Genomic DNA, 25600 nt, shown 5'->3' with positions numbered 1-25600 from the left:
GTAATAAGAAAGATTTAACAATTCATTTTTATTTAAGCTGACCTGGATCATCTAAATATCTCCTATTACAGCAGATATTACACACTGATCCTGAAATAAAATCTAAAGATAACATAACTAATCTACTAATACAGTTGCTAAGTTATTTTAATACTCTAGTTGACGTATACAAAGAATAAAAGAAAAGTAACTCATAATAAACAATATGCATATCAATATTTAAAGTGCTTTAAAAAATCTACATAAGAAGGCACAATATAGTAGTCAGATACTTGGCCCTGTGCACAGAATCAGCATGACAGCTACACCATGAAAAGGCATGCTGATGCCGTTAGTGATGAAATTTTCTCACGTGGTAAACCACTTTTGGTAATATTCTGAATAACATAAAATACAAAATCCCTTCAATTTACATAGTTGGATTCCTGAGAAATTGCATGTATGTTTATATCATGCCAAAATACTTTGAGATTATTTGTTAAACAGACCTAAATTTAAACCCATCTAATTATAAATAGGTTTTTCAGCTAATGCTTTGCTGGTATAACATTTATCCTCGTGGGGTGCAGAACAATTCCTAGTGCAGTGCTGCCCTGCTAACTGCAGGATGTCCAACCATCCCAGGCCTTCTCCCAGTAAAAGCTAATAGCTCCTTCCAGTCATCTTGGCCACCAAAACCATCCCTGCAGATTTCCAAAATGCCCAGAGGCCACTGCCATGTCCACTAAGAGCCATTGACTGAGACTGAGCAAAGGCACTTTTTTTGTAATAAATCACTAAGATCCTGCACATTTTATTTTAATACTGATTTGATCTTATGGATTAGAAAACTGAATATGCCCCAAAGGCGACTTAACCAGTAAGAACAAGCCTTCCAATCCAAAAGGATACAAAAATCATTCCCTGAGACAATAGCAGGTATTTAATGTGAGAAAAAATTTTATCCCCTACATTGTGGGAACCTCTCTATATTCAGAAAATGATGTTTTGAAAAGTGGAAGAAAGTTCACAGTCCCTAAAAAGAGGAGCTTTTGATCAGAGTCAAGTTATCTTTCAGAGGAAAGACCAGGTCCTGACCATCGGACCGTGTCTGTCTCCTTCCAGTAGCATGGTTAATGCTGAGTGGACTAGTGTCCATGTTACCTACATATCATTGCAGCTTGTTAATAAACGGCTGCTTTTCTGATTAGCCTCAACTCTTTTATATTTTTTTATGAATAGATAATTTAATGGCCTCGATGTTTCTGTCTTGATGGAATAATTTTCTCTAAAGTGTTGTATGTTTGCCTGACCTGTGATGGCACAGTGGATAAAGCATCAACCTGAGGTCGCTGGTCTGAAACCCTGGGCTTGTCTGGTCAAAGCACGTATGGCAGTTGATGCTTCCTCCTTCTCTCTTTCTCTCTCTCATCTCAAATGAATAAATTTTTTTATTCTTTTTTTTTTTTAGAGAGGAGAGAGAGAGGGAGAGAGAGAGACAGAGAGGGAGAGAGAGGAGAGAGAGACAGAGAGAGAGAAGGGGGGAGGAGCTGGAAGCATCAACTCCCATATGTGCCTTGACCAGGCAAGCCCAGGGTTTCGAACCGGCAACCTCAGCATTTCCATGTCGACGCTTTATCCACTGCGCCACCACAGGTCAGGCTTCAAATGAATAAATTTAAAAGAAAAGTGTGGTATATTTTAAGTACTAGAAAACTGCTCTTTGAAAGTTTTCATTCTCACCTTACCGATGCAGTGGATAGGATAGGGTGACCTGGAATGCTGGGGTCATGGGTTCAAAGCCTTTTAGCTTGCTCAGTCAAGGCACATACAAGAGGAAACTACATACTATGAGTTGATGCTTCCTGCTCCTCCCCACCCTTTCTCTCTGTCCTCTCTCTCTCTCAAGTCAAAAAATAAAATCTTTCAAAGAAATAGTTTCCATTCTCTAAGCATTGCCATGCATAGACATTCATATTAATTTGTAAATATTTTAACTGAACTTTGGTCCTGAATTTTTGAAAATGGTCTCCAAACATACTCTTGAAATGTGTATGTGCAGCCCCAGGTGGACGTCTTCCAAATGCTATTTTAAAATTATTAACAACAAAAAAATAAATAAAATTATTAACAATCTACTTTCAAAACTTTCAAAAGAAAACCATTTTTCTATAAAATATTCGTGTTACCACCTCTTAGTTTAGGGAGAACTCTCCCTCTCCTACGCCATTTTCTGTAATTCAGTTTCTAACCCACCTTGCTTATTACCTTTATTCCTAGCAATTTTCTTTCCTCTGGTAGAGCACACATTCTCATTATTTATACTCTTAAATTACAAGGGCAAATGTTGAGAGCCAATGCAGATACTTAGTTATCTCAGGGACTTTGGTCTTTTCAGCTGAGAACTAATCAAGCAGAGAGCAATCATAAGTTAAAAATAAAAAGGCTTTGTAGTGATGTTATCACCAGGGAAATTTGTTCATCCTTTAGAAAGACTGTCACCAGGAAAGAAAAAAATAAAGTAGTTAAATTGCATCAGACCATTGACTCCGTAGGTCCCTCTAGATTCATAGATTGAATTGGTTTTCAAGTGGTGGGAGGAATTATGAGAAGAGTTCCCTGAGAAAGCTTACAAATTGATCATAGTCTTGGTAACACTAGTAAGTGTAAGTGTGATCACTATGGAGGAAATGCCAAATGAGCCTGGAAGCATAGAAAATGAGAAGGAAAAGAGACAATTAACACCTTTTTTTTTCTTACTGTGTTTGGGGATTGCCATGTAGTATATGCATCTGAGACTAGTCTTTCAAAAAGAAGAAATACAATTGATTTTAAAATATCATTATAAATGCAATTGGTAGTTATTGTTGAAATGAAACTAGAGTTGCAAGCACTATAGAAATAGGGACATAACCTATCCAGAAACTGGGCTCCCTTCTAGATATATCCACAAAATAGTATATAAAGTTGATTTGTCTCATCGCGTGTAGAACTGCTCACTTGAGTTTGGGGAATATAAATGCCTTCAAATTCAAAATTATAATAATAAATATCTGGATGTTACATATATTTTAAAGAACTTGAAAATTTATACACCTATTGATGCAGATAGGCACATGTGTAATTTTCTTTCCCCAAGAATTCTATTAAGACTTATTAAAATCCAGTCAATCACGTTAGGATTTGCCAGGACAAACCTACACTCTCTCTCTCCCATTGAATAACATTGAATTTTGCCCTAAATGAGTAAGCAAGTAGAAAAATGACCTCATTTTTTAGTCTGAATACAGTAGTACTGGAAGCTGTTTCTCAAGGATATGACTTCAGTACTGGATCTGAGTTTTAAATATTGATTGTAAGGCCAATCTGCAGAGAAGAGGATAGAAGCCTCCTTGGGAGGGCAGGGATAAAGAGAGGGTTCTCTGGTAAGGCCAGCTCCCATATCTAAGTCACATGAACACACTGTAGCTGTCTGCTCTCTGGTCGACTGCAGCCATAGCATCCTTATTGTTGTAACTCCTAGATTGTGATACTGTCACAAAACTGTTGCTAGGCAACAAATGTGGTTACCAGGTCTCAGCGAATAGCTGAAGGGGAAAGCAAAGTGTTGCACCATTGTAGAGTAACCATAGCAATGACCTACTATTACAGACTAAAGAATTATCATTAACAATGTTAAAGTATCAGACAGAGGCCCCGAATCTGGAGACTTCCAGGCAGTATCTCGGCATAATTAAGTGATCTAGGAAGAAATTTCAACTGTCTTAAAGCCTCTCACTCATTATTTCTATGGGAGAGTCTTAGTAATTAACATTTTTATTTTTAATTGAAAAATTGTTCAGTTGTTAATCTAGTGGTAAAAATGTTATAAGATATCACAAAGAGTCAAAAACAGATTAATGTCCCTATTATGTCTATATCAATGTTATTTTTTGCCTGTTAAATTGAAAGTAGAATTGATTTGAAAAATACTATACATTAATATTAAATTGAAGACACATCTCTGTAGTAAAATAAAATAGCCCTGTAAAGTGATAGCTAAGCCTGAAAAGTTTTGTAAGTTGAATTTCTCCTTTTAGTAGTCACTGCTCTGAAACATTTTTCATAAGCTTATCAAAAAGTGCCCCCTAAAATCTGTAAAAAATAAAATAAAAATGCCTACTAGGACATCTAGGCAAAGTCCTTTCTGCATTTGGTCCTTTACTCAGTATCCCGTACATTTTGGTCTCAGTGGCCTCCCTGAGGCCACCCTAACAGAATGCTTCATGGAGAGGCAAGAAAAACCTGACTTGTTTTTTTCTCCTGGAAAGCAGAGAAACTTGGGTGCTCGGGGTGGGTGCAGAAGTCGGATCCCGCGCACAGTAGAAACCAATCCCCGCACGCGCGCCGCCGAGGAAGTGGGTGGTTTCGGACCGGAGAGGGTGTGGCCCTTCCGCAGTGCGTCTGGATTGGCTCGGCGGGGCTGAGGCCCCGGGCGGGGGCCGTGCCGCGCCCTCGCCCTCGCCCTCGCCCTCGCCCTCGCCCCGCACCGGGGGCGGGCCGGGCCGGAGGCGGCGGGGGCCCGGGGTCGCTGCCCCGATGCTGCCTGCGGAGGCGCGGCCTTGGCGGACGTCAGCTGTCCCGTCGGACCCCGGGCCAAAGCGACCCGCAGGTAAAGGTGCGGGGCTTGGGGGCGGGCGCGGCTCCCGGTGGAGGACCCGCGGCCCGGAGCGGAGCGGAACGAGGCCCGCCATAACCGACTCTGTGTTTCTTGCAGGCACCGACCGTCACGAGCTCACTTCCTGGAAGAGCTTCCCGTCTATTTTCAAATTCTTTGCGGAAGCCTCCGAGGCCAAGGCCAGTGCCCTGAAGCCGGCCCTGACGCGGCGCTCGCACCGAATCAAACACGAGGAGCTGTAAGGAGCGCGCGCCGAGCAGGCCCGGGCCGGGCGGGACGCCCCGGACCCACACTCGGCGGCCGCGTCCCGGCTCCTGCCGCTTGTCAGCGAGCGGACTCCCAGCCCTCATTAGATTGTTCTCTTCCTAGAGCACAGGGTCGTGATATATACATCTAAATAGCGGTTTGCATTATTTCTAGATGAGTGCAACTGTCAAAGCAATATGGGTTCACTGGCCGTGCTTCCTGCGGGCCGAGCGGGTTTAGCGCTGCCCGTCAGCGCTCAGATTAAGGCTGACAGCGCCCTGCCCGGCGCGGCCGGCGCGCCTCTAATTGCCCCGATGGAGCCCGCGCCCGCTGACGGCAGAGCGGTGTCTGCGCGGTCCTACCGCCCGCCGCAGCACAGCCACTGCGCCCCCGCCCCGGCCCGGCCCCCCTGGATCACGTCCATTTTTTCCCCTGTCCGAACAGAAGCGAACTTTTATTCTCGACTTTAAACTTCCCTTTTCACTAGGTTTCTCACTGAGGTTGTCTAATGCCTCTTTTTTTAAGAAAGTTACTCCCTCAACCCCAGAGAAGCCAAATTTAAATTCAGAACTGGAATGTCATGATTTACTATGTAGGTTTGGGAGCGCAAACTGTTCTCTCCCTAACGATCTATTTTCATTTCCCGACCAGAAGAAAAACTTTGCATAAAAAAATCTATGAAAAACCGAATGCACATTACCGCTGAAAATCCTTGCTAGTTGAATATATTTTTTTTACACAAGTCTCTAATTTCACAAGAGATTATTTAAATCAAAACATAATGATGAACAAATCTTTTAAGTATATGTGTGAAAGCCCCCTTTTCAGTGGAATTTCCGACTTGATCATTAGAATTGACTTTACTTAAATACATAATGTATATTGAGTGCCATTGTGATTTAGATTAGCATACTTTAAGTTTTGCTTTTTAAACCTTAATATGCAGAAAGGTTTTGTTGTTGTTTTTGTGAATCCTAACTAGAATGATCTATTCTGATCTTTCATAGAGTTAGAACCTTTTAGGAATAGAATTGTTTATTGTCTTCAAGAAAATAAACCTGTGTACTCTTGAGCCTTTTCCTCCTGAAAGGCTAAGTGGGGCTGAAATGATTCTTTTAGTTTTCTGCTCCAACAGATTTTCGTGTCTCAATCCAATGATACAATTTTTAGTAGTCTGCTTCCTCTGTAGGGTTTTACCCTACAATTTCAACTATTAAATATTTTAATCCAGCTAAGATCTGGCCAACACTGTGAAATAAGAATTAAAATGTCAAGATTTTGGTGACTTTTACATTCAAATATTAAATCTTAACATTATCATCTTAATTACTTGAAGAATTTATTTACCTAGTGAATATTATGTTTCTAATGGATGAGAATCTGAATTTAATATTCATCCTTTTATAAAGTGTATGCAACAATGTGCCTGCCTTATTGGGAGACCTGATAAAATGGACCCAAAATAACAGAACTGACTCCTTAGAAAAAAATAACTGAAAATAACCACCTCATGATAAAATGTTTTTACATTATAAACTGATTTCAGCAAATTTTAAAATTGATATTACTTTGTTTGCTATACAAGAACATTAATTAGTTCATATGTCAAATAATAGCAAATTAAAGTTATCTTTTTTCGAATGGTCATGTATGCATCTCTTCCTATGTTATTATAGCAGAAACAACATAAGAGGAAAAATGAAAACATCGTACCATCCCAGTTCTGGATGGCTTACAGTGTAGAACCCCACAGTGTTACGCCCATTCACTGGTCAGCAATCTCTTCTCTTTTAGAATGGTGAAATGTTTAAAACAACGGTACCTTCCATTGAGAGGATTTGAGAATTGATGTAGATTGAATATATTTTTCAAAGTGTTATAAATTGTATGGTGTTCTCAGTATATGAAAATGTTCACAGGAAACTAATTTTGTTGCTTTTTTTAAACCAGCATTTGTGCAGTACTGAACTTGTGATTCTTCTGCAGCTGGATTAGAACAAAGTAGATATGCTCAGTTTACAAACCAAATCACTCCTATTTCTTCTCTAAGATTTCCTCACCTTTCTTTTTAAAAACCTTTGCTTTTAACTAGAGTAAATCACTTTTAAATTGCCTTCAATACTTAAAAACTACCAGGCTGTTACACCTTATTTAACTAACTATAGAGCTATTTGCAAACTTAAGTTGTGTAAACATGATTTCTGCTTGTGGACTGAGCTGAAGCCCCCCCGGAGAGAGCGAGGCAGCCCATCCCAGACCTCCAGCTGATCCCTGATAAGATTCATTGTAATGTAGGGGTTTTTAACCTGTTGATTATGGGTCTGCTGGTATAAATGTAATAATATCCTTCACCTCTATTTTCCTGAAATAACAATGAGCAGTTAGCCTACTTGCTTTGAGGCGACAAGTGTTCATATTTTTGCTCTGATCTTCCTCTTTTGGTTTCTTTAGATGGGTTTTTTAAGAGAGCAGAGGTTTAAAATTAGGATGTGGGTGTTCTTTTTAATTATATATTTGGTTCATAGAGCAAGTGGAAAGGGGAGCAAAGAGTTATTAGTAAATCTAAGATTCAGAATCGTCCTGCTAATTCTTAAAAGCAAACTTAAAAGCCAGATATTGGCTTTGGAATTTTCTAAAGGTACCTAACCATGCAGCCATTAAAAGTTTTTATGATATTTGAAAAGGGGGATGGGGTGGGGGGGAGAATTTACTTGTAATAATTGTTTTTTTCTCTAGTTTCTGCCTTGTGCTTCAACATGGATTACAATATTGTTTATATACAAAAAAAATTAAAAAGTAAAGCACAGGAGTTTCCTATATATTATATATTTCTGTTTACCATTTCAAAATAAAAAAAATTTTCCCAACAAGCAGTGGTGTGTTATTCTTGCTCAGAAGTTTGTTTATTCATGTGTAGTTATTAATAAAAGCAGAAACTTAAGAAGAAGTATGGAATAGCATTCATTAGTGTGTTAAACCTTATAGCTGCTTTTACCACTATTATTATTGTTGTAAGGTAATATGCTAACTCGAGTTGAGTCGCTATTTGGCTTGGGCCTTTCACAAAACTACCTTTTTAAAATATACTTGTTATTAATATTTGAACCCATTGTTAAACTATCATTTTATAAAATACACTTTAGCATACAGTAAACAACTGTGTTTTCCAAAGGAATCTGGTGGTATTATATTGTCTCCAAATCTCTACATAAACCCCTACATAAAGTACATAGTCTAATCTGACAATATCTTGTTTACATTTATTCCTTTAAAACCTATAACTCCTTTGAGAGAGAGTGACAAAATATGTGAATTAGTGCTAATAAGTTAGATTTTTTTTCATGTTTCTCTGGGTTATCTGGACTTTCAATCCATATACATATATGTCTTCTGTCATAATCATAATTCATAAACTGACAGGTTCACTTTAGTGTCTGTAATCCTAATTCATTCAGAAAGATTACTATACAGAAAGTCTAGAAATTTCTATAAAACTTTCCCTGTTCCTCTGTAGAGGAAAAAAAGTCTTTAAATAAGTGTGAGGCATTCTCATCTTTGAAATATGGGTGGCCAAAAAAGGGGGGTGAATAATGGTGGTTATTTTATGATTACTTATTAGGGGCTATAATAATATAAAATACAAGACTCCAGGAGGTACTGCCTTTCAAAAATTGAATACTTTCCTTCCTTCCTTCCTTGTATAGAGTGACCGAGTGGGAGTCTCTTGAATTGTTCGTCTTCCTTTTATCTAATATTCTATTAATCTATAAAAAGATCAGTTTGAGTCTGGGAAAGGGTTTTTAATCAACACTTCACAGAGCTTAAAGCTACCCTACCTAAAGCGTCAGCTTTGTTAGACGGTTTTAAATTTAAAGCATTGCAACTGTGATGCACTGTACTAAAAGTAAAGAATGTACACCAAGTGGAAGATGTTGAAAAGAGAGAAATGGCACAAAGTCGATTAACGGAGGAGATTCAAGAATAGATGTAGCCATCAAAGCATTCCAGCGTTTATCTTGAAACCTATGTAGGCTTTTTTTTTTTTTTTAAGCAACAATGATCGTTTTAAACCTCACACTTAGGAGGGATGAATGTTGATTTAATTGATTCATTTGGATCGATGTTTTTAAAGTTTCACACCACTGATCTTTCATGTAGCGATGTCTTTAGCAGTCAGTGGTCTGACAGGAGGCTTCTCAGGTTTCATCAGTGGGACTCTCTGTGACATCTGAAATTATGCAACAGCCTGTGCGATGGTAACTTTGGTATTGGGAAACCTTGATGCCAAAGAGCATGGTTAGATTGAGGAACTCTTGTTAATTCTTAGCACAAAGGTTTTCAAGGAGTGGTAATTGTAAATGAACCATAAAGGTTAAAGTCACCAAATACTGTATAGTGGACTTTAATTGCTAGGTAGGAGAAAATTGTGCTCAAAGTTTGACCATTAAGTGGAAGTTACACAGTGACCAGTATTTTCCCCTTGAATGTAAAAAAGCTTAAAAATAGAAATTTGAGTTAATCCATGAGGCCCTGCAGGCAATTTTTCCCATTCCTTTGCCTTGAGATTTGTCCAAAATAAAATTTTCACTATACTTTTATATTGTTGTTGAGTTCTGTTTGAAACAGACATGAAACATGTTTCTAGAAAGAAATCTAAAGAGGCCCTGCATCTTTCTTTCCAGATCATGCAGGTTTTCCTCCGGGACTGTTACAATGCAGTAATCTGGGAGACTGTCGTAGGTAAAGTAATGTTGAACTGTACTTTGTAGCCAGACTGCAGTACCAATACAAAGAGTCTGAAATGAAAAGACAACCAGCACCCTAAGAATGAGATGTCTCTTTTTAAAGTTTACAATTTGAATAATGAACTTGGATAGAAACTTGGCAGGAAAACAAACCATGGCACCATCACATCACCAACCATTTTCACTTTTCTGTCCAATTTCAGAGTGCATGTGTTTGTGAGTATTTCACTAGATCAGTGACAGCTCTTTATTTGCATAATTATATGCTCTGGTCTGAAGAGAAAACTAACCCCCAAATTTCATGGGTCACCACACTGCGACAATCAATGTTTTATCACGTATGCTAAGCAAAATCTAAGAAGCTATATGAAGTTTCTTGGGGAGTTTTTACTCCTCAGAAAATTAAAGAGTTTTCCTCTCTTGAATAGATTTAAAATCTTTCCAAGTTCTTTGTAACTGAATTCTGTTTGAAGGCAAAACTAGAGATTAACATGTAGATCTGGATCTTAGACTCACTAGCATTGCTTCAAAGTGGCTTAAGAAGAGCAGCATTTTTGGAACACTAAACTTTTAACTTCTATGTATAGTCCTTCGTGGTATAAGGGGAAAAAATATTGGTCAAATTATGATTAACCAAAATGAAGTTTGAATCAGCTATAATTGAATATAAAGTTAATTTTTTTCTTTGAAATAACTTAGGATTTTGTTAAGACCTAATAGAAAGACATATATATGCATATACATGTATAAACATACATATACATATTCACCCATCAGGTACACATAGCCATTTTACCAGAAACATGACATATTCAGAATATGTATTCTTTTCAGTGCCTGTAATATAGTAGGTACTCAGTATATTTGGTCACCAGGATTGTTTGTAAACTTATTTTAAATAAATTTTTCATTTGCAAATGCTGCAAGGCATTGTAATAAATATTTTTAATGCCTCAAATTCATTTACATCTGTAAATTTTCTTTGTTTTTAATGTGTATTTGTGTGTAAAGTGCCTTTATTTCATTAAAGAAAAATTGATTTAAACTGTTGATGTCTTTAGTTTGTAGGCAATCTGCCAGACTTGAAATACAATGTAGTGTAAAGGAACATCGAGAGTAACTGTTTAGTATGTAGTTATTAAAATCATGGAAAATATGACTTTTCCTAAGCTGTTAAGGAATATACTAGGTCCGTGAATTAATTCTACTGCACAAGGACTTAGGTATGAGTTTCACATAAATGCATATAATAAAAATGTCTTTTATTTGAACTGATCTGCTTGTAATAGTATATTAACAGTTTATCAGGCATTATACTGTCATCAAGATAAAGATTAGAAATCACATAGGGGGAAAGGTTAAGAATTGCATAGTTTTGAAATATTTTATTCTCTGTCTTGAAGGAGGCTGGAGAGGTCTTTAGGTCAAGTATCAGAAGTTTCCTAAAATATTTCAAGTGAAAAATCAGTTTCTCCCAAGTTTTTAATTAATGTGAATTTACAAATGGAAGACGTTTTCTTTTTTAGTCTAAAACCTTAAACGTGTTTATTAGGAACACTATCCTGTCACCACATCTCACCTTCTCACTGAAATGTTCACCTAGTTATACTCCCTCCTGGGCCCCCTCATCTTCTACCTCCCCAGAAATTGCTGTTTGAACTGAAGGTGTTGGATTCTTCTTGGTAGAAATTCTCCAAAATTGAATCTGTTAAAACAATAAATAAATACAAGGTTAGCATTTTTATCAAACAGAATGAGTTGGTAGGCAAGTGAATTAATGCTACTGTCTGACTAAGCAATAAAGACAAAAATAAAGAATAAAACCCTCCTATATTTCTGTTTAAAGGTTGAGAATCTATGTGCCTCTGAGTTAGGTGAATTTGCATTTTATTTTTTAAGGTATAAACTCTTAGAAGGAACGTAATAGACAATACGTATTCCTAATTACTATTTTTCCCCTCTATTTGACCTTTGTTGGAACCTGGCTGTGAGTTTCAAATAAGGCTCTCAGTTTTCTACTCTGCCTGGAACATAGGAAAATCTGTTATTTCCCACTGAATTCCACACATTAAGGGATCAACCCTATTGCTGAAAGGCCTATGTTTTCGCTTTTTATCATTTTCATTTCTTTTGGCTCAAGTGCCACCTAATTTTACTGTGTCTGAGAAAGGTATCTCTGATCCAATTCATCTTCATGTGCCTCCAAATAATTTTTCCAAAGGTTTATTTTCTTTGTTTTTAAACATAAATGTTTTTCCCCTGATAAATGTTTATACCTTCACTGGGTACTTAAATAACCATGATTTATCACCTAAAGAAATAGTAATGGTCTGTTGCAGTGTTTTCGTTTTGTAGGGGTAGGCAGTTTGTGTGTGTGTGTGTGTGTGAAGATTTTTTTTAATTTAGTTTTTGCTTTTGATTTGCTTCAGTAAAATACTTAATATCATCCCCTGGAATAACCAGCTCTAAAAATAACCCCAGCACATAGTGTCACAATTTGGCTTTCATACAGTTTTGAAAGAAAACCATTAAAATTGCATTGATCTAAAAAATATTGATCTAGTGCTTGATATCAAATATCATATGAGATGCTGTCAGTTGCTGCTGATCATTGTGTCAGCTGTTGGAATGCTTGTCCTTTCCCTTCTTCATTGTCACAAGGATTCAAGTTACTGAGGCTAAAAATCTCATTAACACAATTAAGATTATTTTTCTGTTTTACACATTTCTGGTTTGACCAAACATAGTATTCTACCTGCAATTTTGTCACATGATTATATATGCATATATACACACTTTTGTAAAAGCATATGTTTTACAGATGTGTGGGAAAACATTTTAAAGGTGGTCCACCTATCAGGTAGGCTATGTTTGTATTCAGTTCTTCATTGAAATTTGAAATAATTGCTATCTGTATCCTGTTTTCTTTCTTGTCACCTGTCTTTTAAGAAATCAAAATTTTTTAATAGATTGAAGTTCTTACAGTACCGTTTTAGAACTTAGAATAAAGTCTTAGTCATTTCAAATGTACACACACACATAGTAGAATAGGTAAATCGCTCCTTTTATTCTTTTTAACAAGATATAATTGCAGCCTTTGGCCAGTGTGGAGTTTAGAAAATTATTTAAAAGAAATGGGATCTATATATTTTTAATACTTCTCAATAAACTCATACTAAGTCGTGGTGTGCTTTATCTTATCAGATCTGGAAATACTTAAGTGTCTTTGGATATGTTTAAGGTCTCAAGTCACGCTTTTTCTTTCCACCCCCTCTTTATTTTTACATCAAGAACTGATAGTTACATTATAAAACGGAACATTTTAAGGAGAAAACTATCCTATAAGTGACTAGTTATGGCTGTTATCTGCCCAAACAGCACAGGCTGTGAAACAGAGTAAGAACCTACTGGAGGACTGTTTAAATAAGGCATCCACTGCCTTATTTTCCACGTTCGTGCTGGGGGGAGAAATAGCCGCGGCGTGGTTGGTTTCTCTCCCCTCCTTACACCTGAGTTCCGTTTAGGTCCAGTGAAATGAAGCGCGTTCCTCCCAGCACCATGGACAGCGCCCAGCGCTCCCCCTTCCCTCTCCGGCGCCAGAACCCCGAAGTCCGGCCCTCGCCTGACTGCTCTGCCACCACCACTCCCTCACCACAGCAATCTTAGGATCTGGGCCCAAAGCGACAGTGAGTTTTTAAAGTATGCAGTTCGTGGGTGGTGAGTCTTGTTTGCTCCAAGCCCGATGCTTAGAGTGCCCCAGAGTTGACGCGCCATTTGCCTGCTACCCGAATTTGCATCTACTTTATAATGAAAGCAGCGCCACTTCCGTCATTTTTGCGGTAGAAATCTTATCTCCACAACTTTTCTTTGGCCAACTTTTCACCAGCACCCCGTAGCTGGCTCAGTCTGTACTGGTGTCACTTTAAAAGGTCTGTACTATGATCGTGCACAGGTTGATGGTCTCAGCGGCGAAAGACCTGTGTTCCGGGAGATGGACGTTTAGACCCACCTGGTCCCACCGCGTTGCGCGGCCGAGGGTTCCGGCGCCCAAGTGCCGGTTAATGATCGCCCCGAGGGGGGGAGCTCTCCTGCGGGAGCCCGCGTCCCGCTAAAGGGCCTGACAGGAACAGTTGACAGCACTAAACAGGGGCGGTCTGGCTGAGGACCCACCACCACCTCTTCTACTTGCAAACCTCAACTCCAGCTTCCAAATTTCGACCTGTCTCCCTGTTTGGCTTTTTTAAACTGTCGAGCTAAGCAAAGTACAGTAAAGGAAGATCACTTCCGTGGGGCATCTTTTTCATTTCATAGTCTCCCTGGAAACACTTAAGTCACGACTCCTAAGACAAGACTAGTTTTTAAAGATTTCAAATTGAACTTTGCTTTACTGAAACTCCTCTCACGCTGGGGATTTGAGTAAAATCTCTTTCCTCCCACTGTAACCCTATCCTAGTCATCTCACTCTCTTGATCTGACTTTGAAAATGAAAATATTACGTTTAGAGCAGGTGAGATGGCCAAAAACAAATTTTTATTAAATATCAACTGTACAAAAATAGTGTCAAACCAACTTAACCCAAACTTTACAAAAAAAAGTTGGATAAATGAAAAAGAGCGAGAACCCTGTTATCTTAAACTAAGGGTTTGTTTTGTTTGTATTTTAATAAAATAGCCTAATAAACTGACTTCAAAATTGCTTTTGTATAGTAGCATGCAGTACAGTATTTTCAGGATTAAATTATTCTCTATTTGGCATATTACAATGAAATACTTTCATGTTTCCTCAGCTTAACTAACAGTTTACTTCAAAACACTACTTTCCTATTCCTTAAGACATACAAACATTTTCTAAAATTTCACAGGTTAACAACCTAATCTTTCTCCTACAGCGCGGCTACAGAAAGTCGTTGCCCTTCCCCCTTTTTAGTGTGCAAAGTCACAGCTGTTTTTTTCCGAAGATAATTTTTTCATATAGTTTGGTCATTCTTGTGGTCACAAGAGTCGTTTTGCTCAAATATTAGACAAGTCCGTGCTACTAGAGAAAACTGGCCACGGCCATGGCAGAAGCTAATTAAACTAGCGGCACCACCTCCTATGAAAACTGGGGAGAACTCAGTTGAGGCTGTCTGGCAGCTAAAGTGTGCAGGGTACCAAAGGGAACCTGTTGAATGATAGTTACTTGGAGACTCGCATATTCTAGACTCGGGTACACTTCCCCTGATCCCAACCCGCAACTGAAATATCTCCCTAGTGTTTGCATGTCTTTTGCTGGTATAATTTTCAGGAGCTTCGTATGAGCTGAGCTTCCATCTTTCTATAAACTATGTACCTGTATTTCATTCTTACCTTCCGGGGATTCAGGAGAAAAAAAGAGGAATCAGGTGCGCGCGCGCGGAAGGACAGGGAGATTTCCTGTGACCCTACCGGGAACTGTGGGGATGGGGTTGGAATAGATAGCCCATACTGAATTCCTGGGTGCCTAGCAGTTGGTCCCTAAATCTGGGTTTGGGGGAATCTCTTTCCTCCACGGGATTCTTCTTTTGACCTGGGGGATAGGGTAGCTAAGATCTCTATTTAAATAATCAGGAATCTCTTACTTTAAAAAAAAGTGTATTCTTGACACAGTTTCAGAATGAATTTTCTGGGTTATTCTGAGTGAATCAGAAACTCCCAGACCTGGGTGGATATTACAGGACCACTATGCCAGAGAAAAAATGTGAAGGAAAGAAGTACAAAAAGGCCATATTTTAAAAATCACAATATTAAGTGATACTGGTAAGTCCCTCCCACCAAAGGAGTGTCTCCAGTGATGTTCCCTCACCACCTGTGTGTGTTCAATGAAACTTTAAACCTTTTTACAGCACAGAGAGCAATTCTTCCCCTTTCATCAAGTTTTTCCTTTAATTCTAACTCTATTTTTCTAGAGGATTGCATCTGTTCTATCCATTTTTTTCCTTCAAAGCCTTTTAAAATAAGTTTGCTTGTCTCTTGCTCATTTGTCATTGTCAAATATACACTGCCTATTTAGTTAAAGAAAAGTGTGTATTTCATATGTTATAAAAGAACAGCATCATTTATTTGGTTTTTTGGAATTCAGTAATCTCTTAAACACTTGCCAAGACCCCTTGGGAAGGGAAAAGTATAAACAATAGCTACCAAACTTCAACATGGCAGTATTGGTCTCAATCTGCAATATGACACTGGAAAGTAAGAGAGGGACGACTTCAGACTCCGTGATTACACACAAAGGGACCAGAGGTGTCTGATGCCTTACTCCATTCTCTGCAACTTGCCCGGGGAGCTAGCTCTAGCTATCTTGGAGTCAGCAGTTAATTTTAAACTTCCTTATAACACATTTTAGTAACCAGACCGGTCTTCAAATAATTGAGCTGGGAAATGGCTGGTTGACCACAGGCAGGTTGCAAAGGACAGTTACCCCCATTAAAAGAGACACCATGATTTCAATCTTTCCTTGATATAATTAAAGTCTTTGGGAACACTATTTTATCTCATGTTAAACAACTAAACAAACAAAAAAACCCACCTACTTCTCTGGCAAACTAAACGTTAAAGAAACTTTAAATTCAACCTTTAATTTCTGCTGTTTAAAGTTAGTGTGTATGTGAGGAAATAGACGAAGTGTTAGAACATCTGAATTACATATTAGCTATCTAGCAGTTCAACATTAGAGGGAAGAACACACCTAGTTTTCACTTAGCCACTTTTAAAACTCTGTGTTCCCAGAAAGTAATTCCTGATTGGATTAAAGTTGCAGGAGATTCTAAACTAGGCTCTCAAGAAGGTAATAGAATATATGAAATCTCTTGATATGGTTGGGAGGGATTTATAAGCCTTTGAGAATCTGTCGATCCACTGGAAGCACAACTCACTGAAATTTGAATTTTCATGATTGACTTTCAACCCCGAGAAGATGAGAGCCATTTGCTTAACTTAATCTGGAACATATGTTTGCACCAGTAGCAGGCTTTTGGGTGTGTGGCTGGGGCCGATCGAGTTGTAAATTTTCCGCTTTAGGTTTTCAGCACCTGCTAGTTTCAGCCTAACACCTAGAGAGAGACTTTGCGGGGTTCCTCGCCAAAGCAGTCAAGTTTTGACAAAAGATTTCCAAACCACTCAGTTCTGAGTGTTATTGATTTTCCCAAAGGTGGATCATATCTATACAAATTGGTTCTATAAATCCTAAATGCAAGTAACAAGCTAAACTCTCCTTTGTTAAAGTATTTGTAAAATGTCTAAATAGATGTTTTCCCCCCCCCCCACACACACACACCTTTATTTGCCTTCCTCACCTAAACCTTTTCTTTAAGGAACACACAATGGGGTGAGTGGTGAGTGCTGTGAACATGACATCTTCATTGGACAAAGCAACACACAGGTTCTTCTGGCTCATCTTAATTTTTTCCATCAGAAACTTAGAACTATTGATTTTCTGTCTCATTGTGCTTCAACACAAAGGAGTTCCAAAAATCAAGGTGTTTTGAATATCTGAGAAGAATCATCTAGTAATTAAAATAAATATACATTAGAATCTGCAAATCTTCCTTCCTGTGAGAAAAAGCTTTGTGATGGCTCATATTACTGATATTAAAATACATCTCTTTGTGGACATAAATTTTAATATTTGGGCTTTAAACAAATTGCAATAGTTTTAGAATCAATTAATTATATACCATAATGATAAATGAAGGTAGTAAGTTCCCTATGATCAGCTTCATGCATCCTGAAATAGGAGTGGGCAGGAGTGGTGGGAGCCGGAGCTAGACTCGGGTGGCAAACCTCAAGGATTGTAAAGAACCGTCCCGACCTGCTGATTCATCTTCTTCCTGAAAACCTCAATCAGATTACTGAAGGAAAAGTTACTAAAGTGCTTTAAAATATATCAGAACGAGTAATTGAGCCATAAATGTGCCCTAAATTCAGGTGCAGTTTCAATAAATGTTATTATTATATGGATTAAGATGAGCAGCTCCCACTTGGGTGCTACCTTCATCAAAAAGTGAACAAGGGTGACAGAAACAAGGGCAATAATAACATTACCAGCATTGTGGTAATCAAATGCCCACAACTAGTTGAGAACAACAGTGCTAAAAAGCCGCTTTAATTCTGAAATGGAAGGTCCCGAAACACCGAGCGCCATCTAGCAAGCAAAGTTAGAATCAAAGTGCACCGGAGTTGAGCACAGAGCGCCGAGAGACCCAGGAATTGGGAGGCAAAGGGGGACTTCAAGATGCACCTGCTGCTACTAAACCACCGGCCCAGTCTCACCTGAGCCTAGTGCTACTTGCAGGTTTCTGCTTTTCACCCCACCAGCCAGCTCAAACAAACTTGACTGAGATGAGAGACCTTTTCTGCTTCAAGCCACGGCTAAAAGACAGCTCCTCACAGGGTCCCTTATTGTCTTTAATTAGAACAAGCGGCCTTTCCGTTTCTAGCACCCCCGACCCACAAACCAGCCCAGTGTCTAAGTAATTCTGCACCTTCCTCTCCAGATGGGGACAAAGGGCAGTGCCTGAAAGGCTCACCTTGGGCTGACCTGACTCCCAGGGCTTCAGCGCAGAGGAAAGCACACTGCTAGGGCCAGGAAGACCTAGCAGGGTTTGAGAAGTCATTCTGGGTTTACAAAGCTGCCCAATCATCTCCTGACAGGCCATTCGAGCTATCTCTGAGTGGCATAAGACACAGTTACTTAACAAGCCATGAATGGTCATGGAAACTGAATGCTGCCTTCTAAATACTAATAGTATAACATTATTCTTCTATAGGCAACAAGATCTTTGATATTTCCTTTGGCTTAAGAAAATCAAAAGTAGCTAAAATGCTGCCAAATACTACTGTTAGTTTGTTGCTTTGGGAGTGAACAGCACTTTTTTTATATTTTAGGTTTGAATGATGTTACCTAATTACATAAATGTCCTGAAGAACTGGGTTAACAAGACAGCTTCTGGGATTGTGGTATAAAGAAAGTAAGGAATGCTCTGCTGGTTTCTGTATGGCATGGACCCCATATTCTTCTTTTAAACCAGCCTATCTAAGTTCAAAAGACTAAGAGGCTTCATCTCGATAATACATCTGCTTTTTAAAGTACTTCTCTGTAGTCTTTTTGGAATTTCATTTTAAGATTGGGGCCTGGGGGTGGGGGGAACCCAGTGTATATACATGTTAGCCTTAAACTACTCCTAATTTTCTGCTATTGACTATTGCCTTTGTAATCACTCATCGATTCACATTGTTCTTAGACTACAGAGCCATAGCTTGAGTTTCCTATTGTTCTGTCTCCTGCCCCCACCCCACACATACAATTTTTCCCAATGAAGTCTTTTGTAAAATTAAAAAAATCAAACATTGAGGATGAATATTAAAACATTACAGTAGAGTTTTAAATGCTACTCCAATCTGAGGCATGCTTCTCAATGAAAACAGGCATAGCAGATATGAAATACCAGATCTCTATTTTCCGACTGTGCTATTAACTGTGTAAAACAAGCACATTGAGAATAAAGAAATGTTAGATAAGAAAAGGCACAAAGTGCTTATCAAAATATCTCTACAGGTTATAGTATTTAGTGGGAAAAAAGCCCTAAAAAAATTACAGCCCACCCACCAAACTTGAGCCAATAGAGGGAATGCCAGAGCTTAGTCAGAATTTTATCAAATATCTTAAACATTTCTATGAAACTTCCTTGTCTCTTTATGCCTGATAACATATAAACATCTGAGGATGGAAAGTAGATACAATCCACACTGCCTGTTCTATCCCCTTTCCTCTCTGAAGTTCAGAGAAGTTCCCAGGCCAGTCTTACCTCGGATAACAATAAAAATTTAATTCTTTTTGGTGTCTTGTTAAATAGCACATTTCTCCCATCAAGGTCTTCTTAAACACGAAAACTTCTCCTAGACAGGGTACCCAGCTGTTTAATTTAACATTGATTTATTGCTTTTAAAAGTAAATGTACACACATGCCAGCAGCGCTCCGTGTTGTTTCCCCAGACTATGAGATTTATTTTCTACTTAGCGCTTGTCTGACAAAACAATGTGCTTTAACTTTATTACACATCAATGAGGAAATCTGCCTTATTTTTGTTTGGATTTATCGCTGTGTTGTTTGTGGGACTGCTGTGATCCAGAAAGGCTGAAGTCCAAAAATAAATAGAAAATTAAACAGAGTTGATCACAAAATAATAATCAAAACCTAGAATATGGCCCAGCATATACCAACCAGCTGGGGGTGGGGTGGGGCAGAGGATGACGCTTTCTTGGTGAGGAAGGAAAAGAATTACTTTAATGGTAAGGGAGCATTTGAAGTAAAGTAGTCAGATCTGGGTTCTGTAAGATCTACAAGTTCTTGGTTAAACTGTATTTGGAATTCTAGGGCAGGGAGGCGAACCTCCATGCCTCCCCACCCCGTGGCCGCCTTACCTCCACCAGAACTCCCAATTATCACATGTTCATGATGACTGAGCCCAAGGGAATTAAGATGGACTTTGAAGCAGCTTTTACGGTACACTTCATCTACATTTGAGTTTTCTTTAGTTCTCATTAAAAGGGCCACTTTCTTCTTTTCATTAATATACTGTCTTTGTGTCCTTCATTTCACACTCTTTAAAAAAGTTCTCTCATCAGAGCAAGTGCAAAAAGGAGGGGGTGACATAATAACCATCATCATCATGGTAACAACAACAAACAACTGGTACTGGGGTTTAAGTCTCTTTAAAGGTTTTATCCTCCATAAGGCATGGTCCTTCAACAATTAAAGAAAGAAAGTGAGAGTTGAGAATGGAGATAATAAAAGTGTTTCTATGGTTAAGTTATAAATACAGGCAGGCTTTTTAAAATCTCTGTGTGTGTGATGTGTCCTCTCTGAAACTGATTTCTCACAGAGGCACCCAATAATCACCTTAGAGGTGTTCAAACAAGGACCCTGTCTCTTTTCTGGTAAGAAGTAAAGCTGTGACAGGGTTTGTTGTCAGGGTGAGGGAGAACTTTGTAAGATCTTCTCTTTGTTTGCCTCACAAATATACCGTAGTGAGGCCTTTGCTACCTTAAACATTTAACCAAGTTTAAATGTTTCAATAATTTGTTTTATTGAAACCCAAGATTTTCTAAAGTTAATCGATCATTATTCTGAAACATATCAAGACACGTTTCCATGTGCACTTTCTACCTAACAGAAAGAGAAAGAAGGAAGGGAGGGAGGGAGGGAGGGAGGAAAAGAAACAAAAACAAAAACAAAAACAACAACAAAAAAAAAGAAAGAAAGAAAGAAAGAAAGAAAGAAAGAAAGAAAGAAAGAAAGAAAAAAGGGGAAGAAAAAAAATTTTGTCTTAAAAAGGGGGAAGAGGGAGTAACTCTTCGAAACCTAGAAAATTCTACTATTCATATTAGGAGCTCCCCCACCCCTCGTTTGCCCTTTGAAAGGAGTCCTGTCACTCAGAAGGGAGCTGTTTCTTCCACCACCTCCCATCCACCCACAGCCGCCCCCCTCGGCCTGGCCGCCCGGCCCCGGCCCGCCCCGCAGCCCGCCCCGCACACGCAGCTCCTTCCGAGAGCTTTTCCCGGGAGGGCCGGGGAGCTGAGAGCGCGGCTTCCCCGGCGCAGCGAGGCCCGCAGCGCCTCCCGCCCAGCCGGCGGCGCCCCGCGGGGCCCGTCACGTGCCCGCGCCCGCAGAGCCCTTTGTGAAGCCCCGCGGCCCCCACGCGCGGCCGCGGGCCCGGGGCGGTGCCGCCGAAGGGACGCTCCCGCCCGCCCCCGGGCTGCCCGGCTCGGCCTCGGCCCCGAGCGCTCGGGGAGCCAGATTCCCACGTCTTCGGGAGACGCGGGCCGGGCCACCCCCCTCGTTTCCACCAAAGGCGCGCAGGGGGGCGAGGGGCCCGGGCAGGCGCGCCCCGCGCGGGGTGTAACCACTGCGCTGACTTCCCTCCTCCTGTCATTCCGCCTCACCAGTTCCTTCTCTCTCTCTTTTTCTTCGTCTTTTACCCTCTGCCACACTGAGGCTCAGTGGGTGGGAGTGTGTGAGTGTGTGAATGTATTTGTGTGTGTATATGTGCAGTTAGGTGGAAATTTCATAGGAGCGTGTTCTACACTTATAAACTTGCAGGATGGCAGAGCGCTTGCGAGTGAATGCACTGGTGGGAGAGTGTAAGCCACTTGCTTGTGAGGGAACAGGGGGTCAGATTTGGTCTAAGTGGAACATCTGCAAAACATTCAAGCAGCTTATTCAACAAAGAATCTAGCCATTTATTGTAGAAATAATAAAAAGCCACTAATGATTATGGTTCCCACCCCTTCCCCCAAAAGGCCAAACCCTAATGAAATAATTCAAAGGTAGGCCTCACTTCCTAATAGTGGAATTAAACAACAACAGAAAGGAACCCAACTCAACTTTCTAGCTCTGCCTTCTTAAGGGCCTGGGAACCTTGCTGAGAAATTACGTAAATAAAGGCAAGTTGGAATTTCTGTTGAGCTCAGACTGCAGTGCCCCGACTTGCACATAGTTCTGCCTTGATATGCAATTAAATTACAGTAAATTCCTCTTTAAATAAAATTTGGAAGGCTCTTCAGGATTCGAAGATGTCTGGGGTTAAGTAGCTTTTAAACCGTCAGTTTTTAAATGGCCTGTGCGATGAATAGCTACCTTTAAATCCTAAAACCATTATAAATATGCTATACATCTGGGTGCCAGTTTATCTCTCCATATTTCTTTTTAAAATGAGGAAAGCATTCATAAAAAGCAACTTGGCACACTTTATTTTAGGAAAGCAGATGTTAATTTTTTCACATATCATTTTATGACCAAGTACATGTGTAGTGTTGGAAAGCATCCAGAACGCCTCTATTATTTGCTAAATGACTGTTAGTTGAGGCATATTATTCTCAGCCTAACCATGGTATAGGTTATATCAATAAAGTAAACATCTGTGATTTTTTTTTTAACCAGAGGAAGGGGATAGAAAGAATTACTATAAACGACTGGGGGTGGGGGGCAGAGTTTGGGTAGGAAGCGCACACCTGCGTTGCAGCAAATAGGATATTTATATTGTTCTGTGCAAAACAACGTCCCTCAGTCGGGCACTCGGGAATATTTACATGGCGAGAGATAAAGTTGAAAGCCTTTCCCGGCGTGCCAAATGGGATTCTCCCTGTGGCCTTCTGTGTGGCAAGATAACAGGTACCAAGCGCTCCTGGCGGCGCCTGGCCTTCGCCCGCTGCACCCCCTCGGGGCCAGCCCGCCCAAGGCCCAGCCCGAGGTGAGCCAGGCACTCGGGCTCTAGAATTCCCAGGCACCTCCTAGGCATCGCGAAAATTTCAGGGGGGTTCCCAGCCTAGAAATGTGCTCAGGAAGCGTCCTCATTTGCCCTGCGTTGTTCGAGGACGCCGGCGTCCAGGACAAGCTAGTGGCGCGATAATGAATGGAATACAATATTTATGGCCCGATGTATTGACTCTGAGGCAAGCGCTCCGTGTAGACAGTTCGTGGGGGTCTGACAAACGGGGGGTGAGTGAACAAACATAATGACCGGAGTACTTATGTCTATCCGGTTTTACTCACTTAAACCCGAGGTAGGTAACATGATGATAAATATTAATAACCACCGAGACAGCCCCTCCGTCCTAAGCTCTCCCTTCCTGAGCGCTGCCCTTTACAAAAAGGCCAGAGAAGAGGTTTTTAACATAAAATGCTGCAAATATGAAAAATAGGTCACCAATAAAATTGGTCTCAGCATGGAGCATAATTGCAACAAAGTGCCGCCGAGTAAAATCGAGGAGTGAGCTGGCTGAGGCGGCACAGTCGCGAACCATCTGGTGTGTATTAAAAGTGGTGCTGTAAATATTGCTGAGAGCTAATGCATTATCGGCTTCTATAAGTGCACAGGGCCTGTAAGCTTTCCATATGTTAGAATATGTAGATCGGGTGAGGGCAGAGAAAGGTGTCCTATCAATCAACAGCTTCTAAACCATGGTTTTGCCCACTCTTTGTGGAATTTTGGCCCCAAAGTGTAGTCTATTCTTTCTCATTCTGTCCTCTCCAACCCTCCCTTCCTCCTCTTCACCCTGCTAGCTCTTTCTCTTTTTCTGTAGCTCTTTCTCCCAGCTCCTTCCTTCCATCCCCTCCTCCTCTCTCCCCTTTCTCTACGGGGATAGGACAAGCATTTCTGACGTCACTTCACATCAGTAAAAGAGTAACTGTTTCAGAAAGAGGGAGAAAAAATTCATCTGTTTTTCATCAGTGCTAAAGTTTTGCCTTTTTAATAGAAATGAGCTGCCCAGCCTGAGTGCTCCTTCTGTGTGGAAGCTTTTGGCTGGTGGTCGGAAGAGATTGGGAGGTGTTCTTCATCCTGTGAGTTGAATCATCTTATAAGTGGTCTAACACCAGAATCTGCTCAAATAGATAAAAACTAAATAAGAGGCAAAACCGATGTCTTCTAGAGAATTCACACCCTCACCTACTAGGCGTCTTTGCCAAGGAGGATGGAGGGTTCTGGCTGCATGATGTTTATGCTTTGAGTCCTGCGTGACACTGCCTCGCTTCTCTCTGGTTCCTCTCCTAATAATTCCTCCCCCCTACATACTCAAACTGCCACACACAGCACAGCTAATAATTTTCCTGCTGTCACATTACTTTTCTTGGAAAATCAGTTAGAGTCTATCCTTCTTGATGATACCCCACATTTAAGAGTTAACTCTAATTACCCCTTCATCTCCTCTGAGCCTCCCCCCCCCATATTTCTCAGCTACAATTTTTTACTCAAATCTGATGCTAGGAAATTTCCCACATTACATTGTCCACAAAGATCATTTTCTGTCTCCCAGTGCTGTCCTTGTCTCTTTCATTCTTCCTCTTCCATGTCCTCCTCTCTTCCCCTTCCTTTCCTCCCCACCTCTCCCTCTTGTGCACACACAGTACAAACCTCCAGCACCTTAAGTGTGGATAAAAACCTGCTGGTTATGACAACCCGAGTTCAATCAGCAAATAAATAAAACTCTTACTTTTTTTTTTTTTTTGGCTGCCGGCTGCATTCCCCCTCTGGCCGTTGCCTCCTTTAATTATAGGAGCTACATTTCTTCCCTGGGAGACATTCGAGGGGATTTTTAGTTGGAAACTCGTTTCTGCTGAGTTACTTTGGAGCCAGGACCAGTGAGTGAGTGGCCCGTACCCAGAGGCTTTGAGTGAAGTGCAGATTGAGACATATCGAGTTCCCCCTAAAAGGATCATTTCATGTGGGAGGTTGGACACAAAGTTTGCACTCGTGACTGGCATTCCAGTGAGAGACATGCATATTTTAAAACAACAAAGCAAGCTAGAAAGAAGGCGTAGGGGAGGGGGAAAACTTGGAAAGAAGTTACTAAGTGACAAACATCTGTCAACATAGGATAATTTGTACACTCAGATGTAAAACTATCTGCCTCTTTAGATGGAGTTCAAGGCACATGATCCAGGAGAGCAAAGTGGTTACATATTTATCCCTGTGTGACAGGGTTAAAAGACACTTTCCCCAAAGTTGGTTAAGGTGATTAAAATTTCATAAAGGAGTATAATTGTAAGATGTTTCTTAAAATAGATTCTCTCAAATTGATTCTTTCTGATAGTAAATACAATATTAAATCTTATTTAATTTTGAATGATGTACTTTATTTAAACAAGGGAGAGTGATAAAGTGATAAGCAGGACATGTATTATAGAAAATAAAATGAATTTTCTCATAATCAAAACCAAGCAGGAGAAAACAAAAGCTTAAACAATCCCTGGTTGCTATGTTCTAGAAGCCTTTGACTAAATGTACCAGCTTTACATGTGTGTGCGAGCCAAACACATAAACATCCACCTCTCTGCAGTGTCAACAAGGAAAAATGGCAAAATATTTTCAGAGGATATTTTCTTTCTCATTTAAGTTTGGAGTTTCAACAACATGTTACAGTTTGAGAGAGAAAAGCAAAAAAGTTCCTTCTTTAGGGG

General features: G+C 40.0%; 1 protein-coding gene across 6 annotated transcripts in view; it reads left to right on the top strand.

Annotated features, from left to right (window-relative positions):
• The window catches only part of ARB2A (ARB2 cotranscriptional regulator A), a 483251-nt gene extending 476728 nt beyond the window's left edge, over positions 1-6523 (top strand). For all 6 annotated transcript variants that reach the window (XM_066381837.1, XM_066381841.1, XM_066381839.1 and 3 more), the window contains one exon: positions 4736-6523. In XM_066381837.1, the coding sequence (XP_066237934.1) occupies positions 4736-4878 (143 nt within the window). In that variant the 3' untranslated portion in view covers positions 4879-6523. The remainder of the gene's footprint in view (positions 1-4735) is intronic.
• Positions 6524-25600: the final 19077 nt, after the last annotated feature.

This window comes from Saccopteryx leptura, chromosome 4 (genome assembly GCF_036850995.1).
Source record: "Saccopteryx leptura isolate mSacLep1 chromosome 4, mSacLep1_pri_phased_curated, whole genome shotgun sequence".
Lineage (NCBI taxonomy): Eukaryota > Metazoa > Chordata > Mammalia > Chiroptera > Emballonuridae > Saccopteryx > Saccopteryx leptura.
This window is presented reverse-complemented; position numbering and strand designations above follow the sequence as displayed.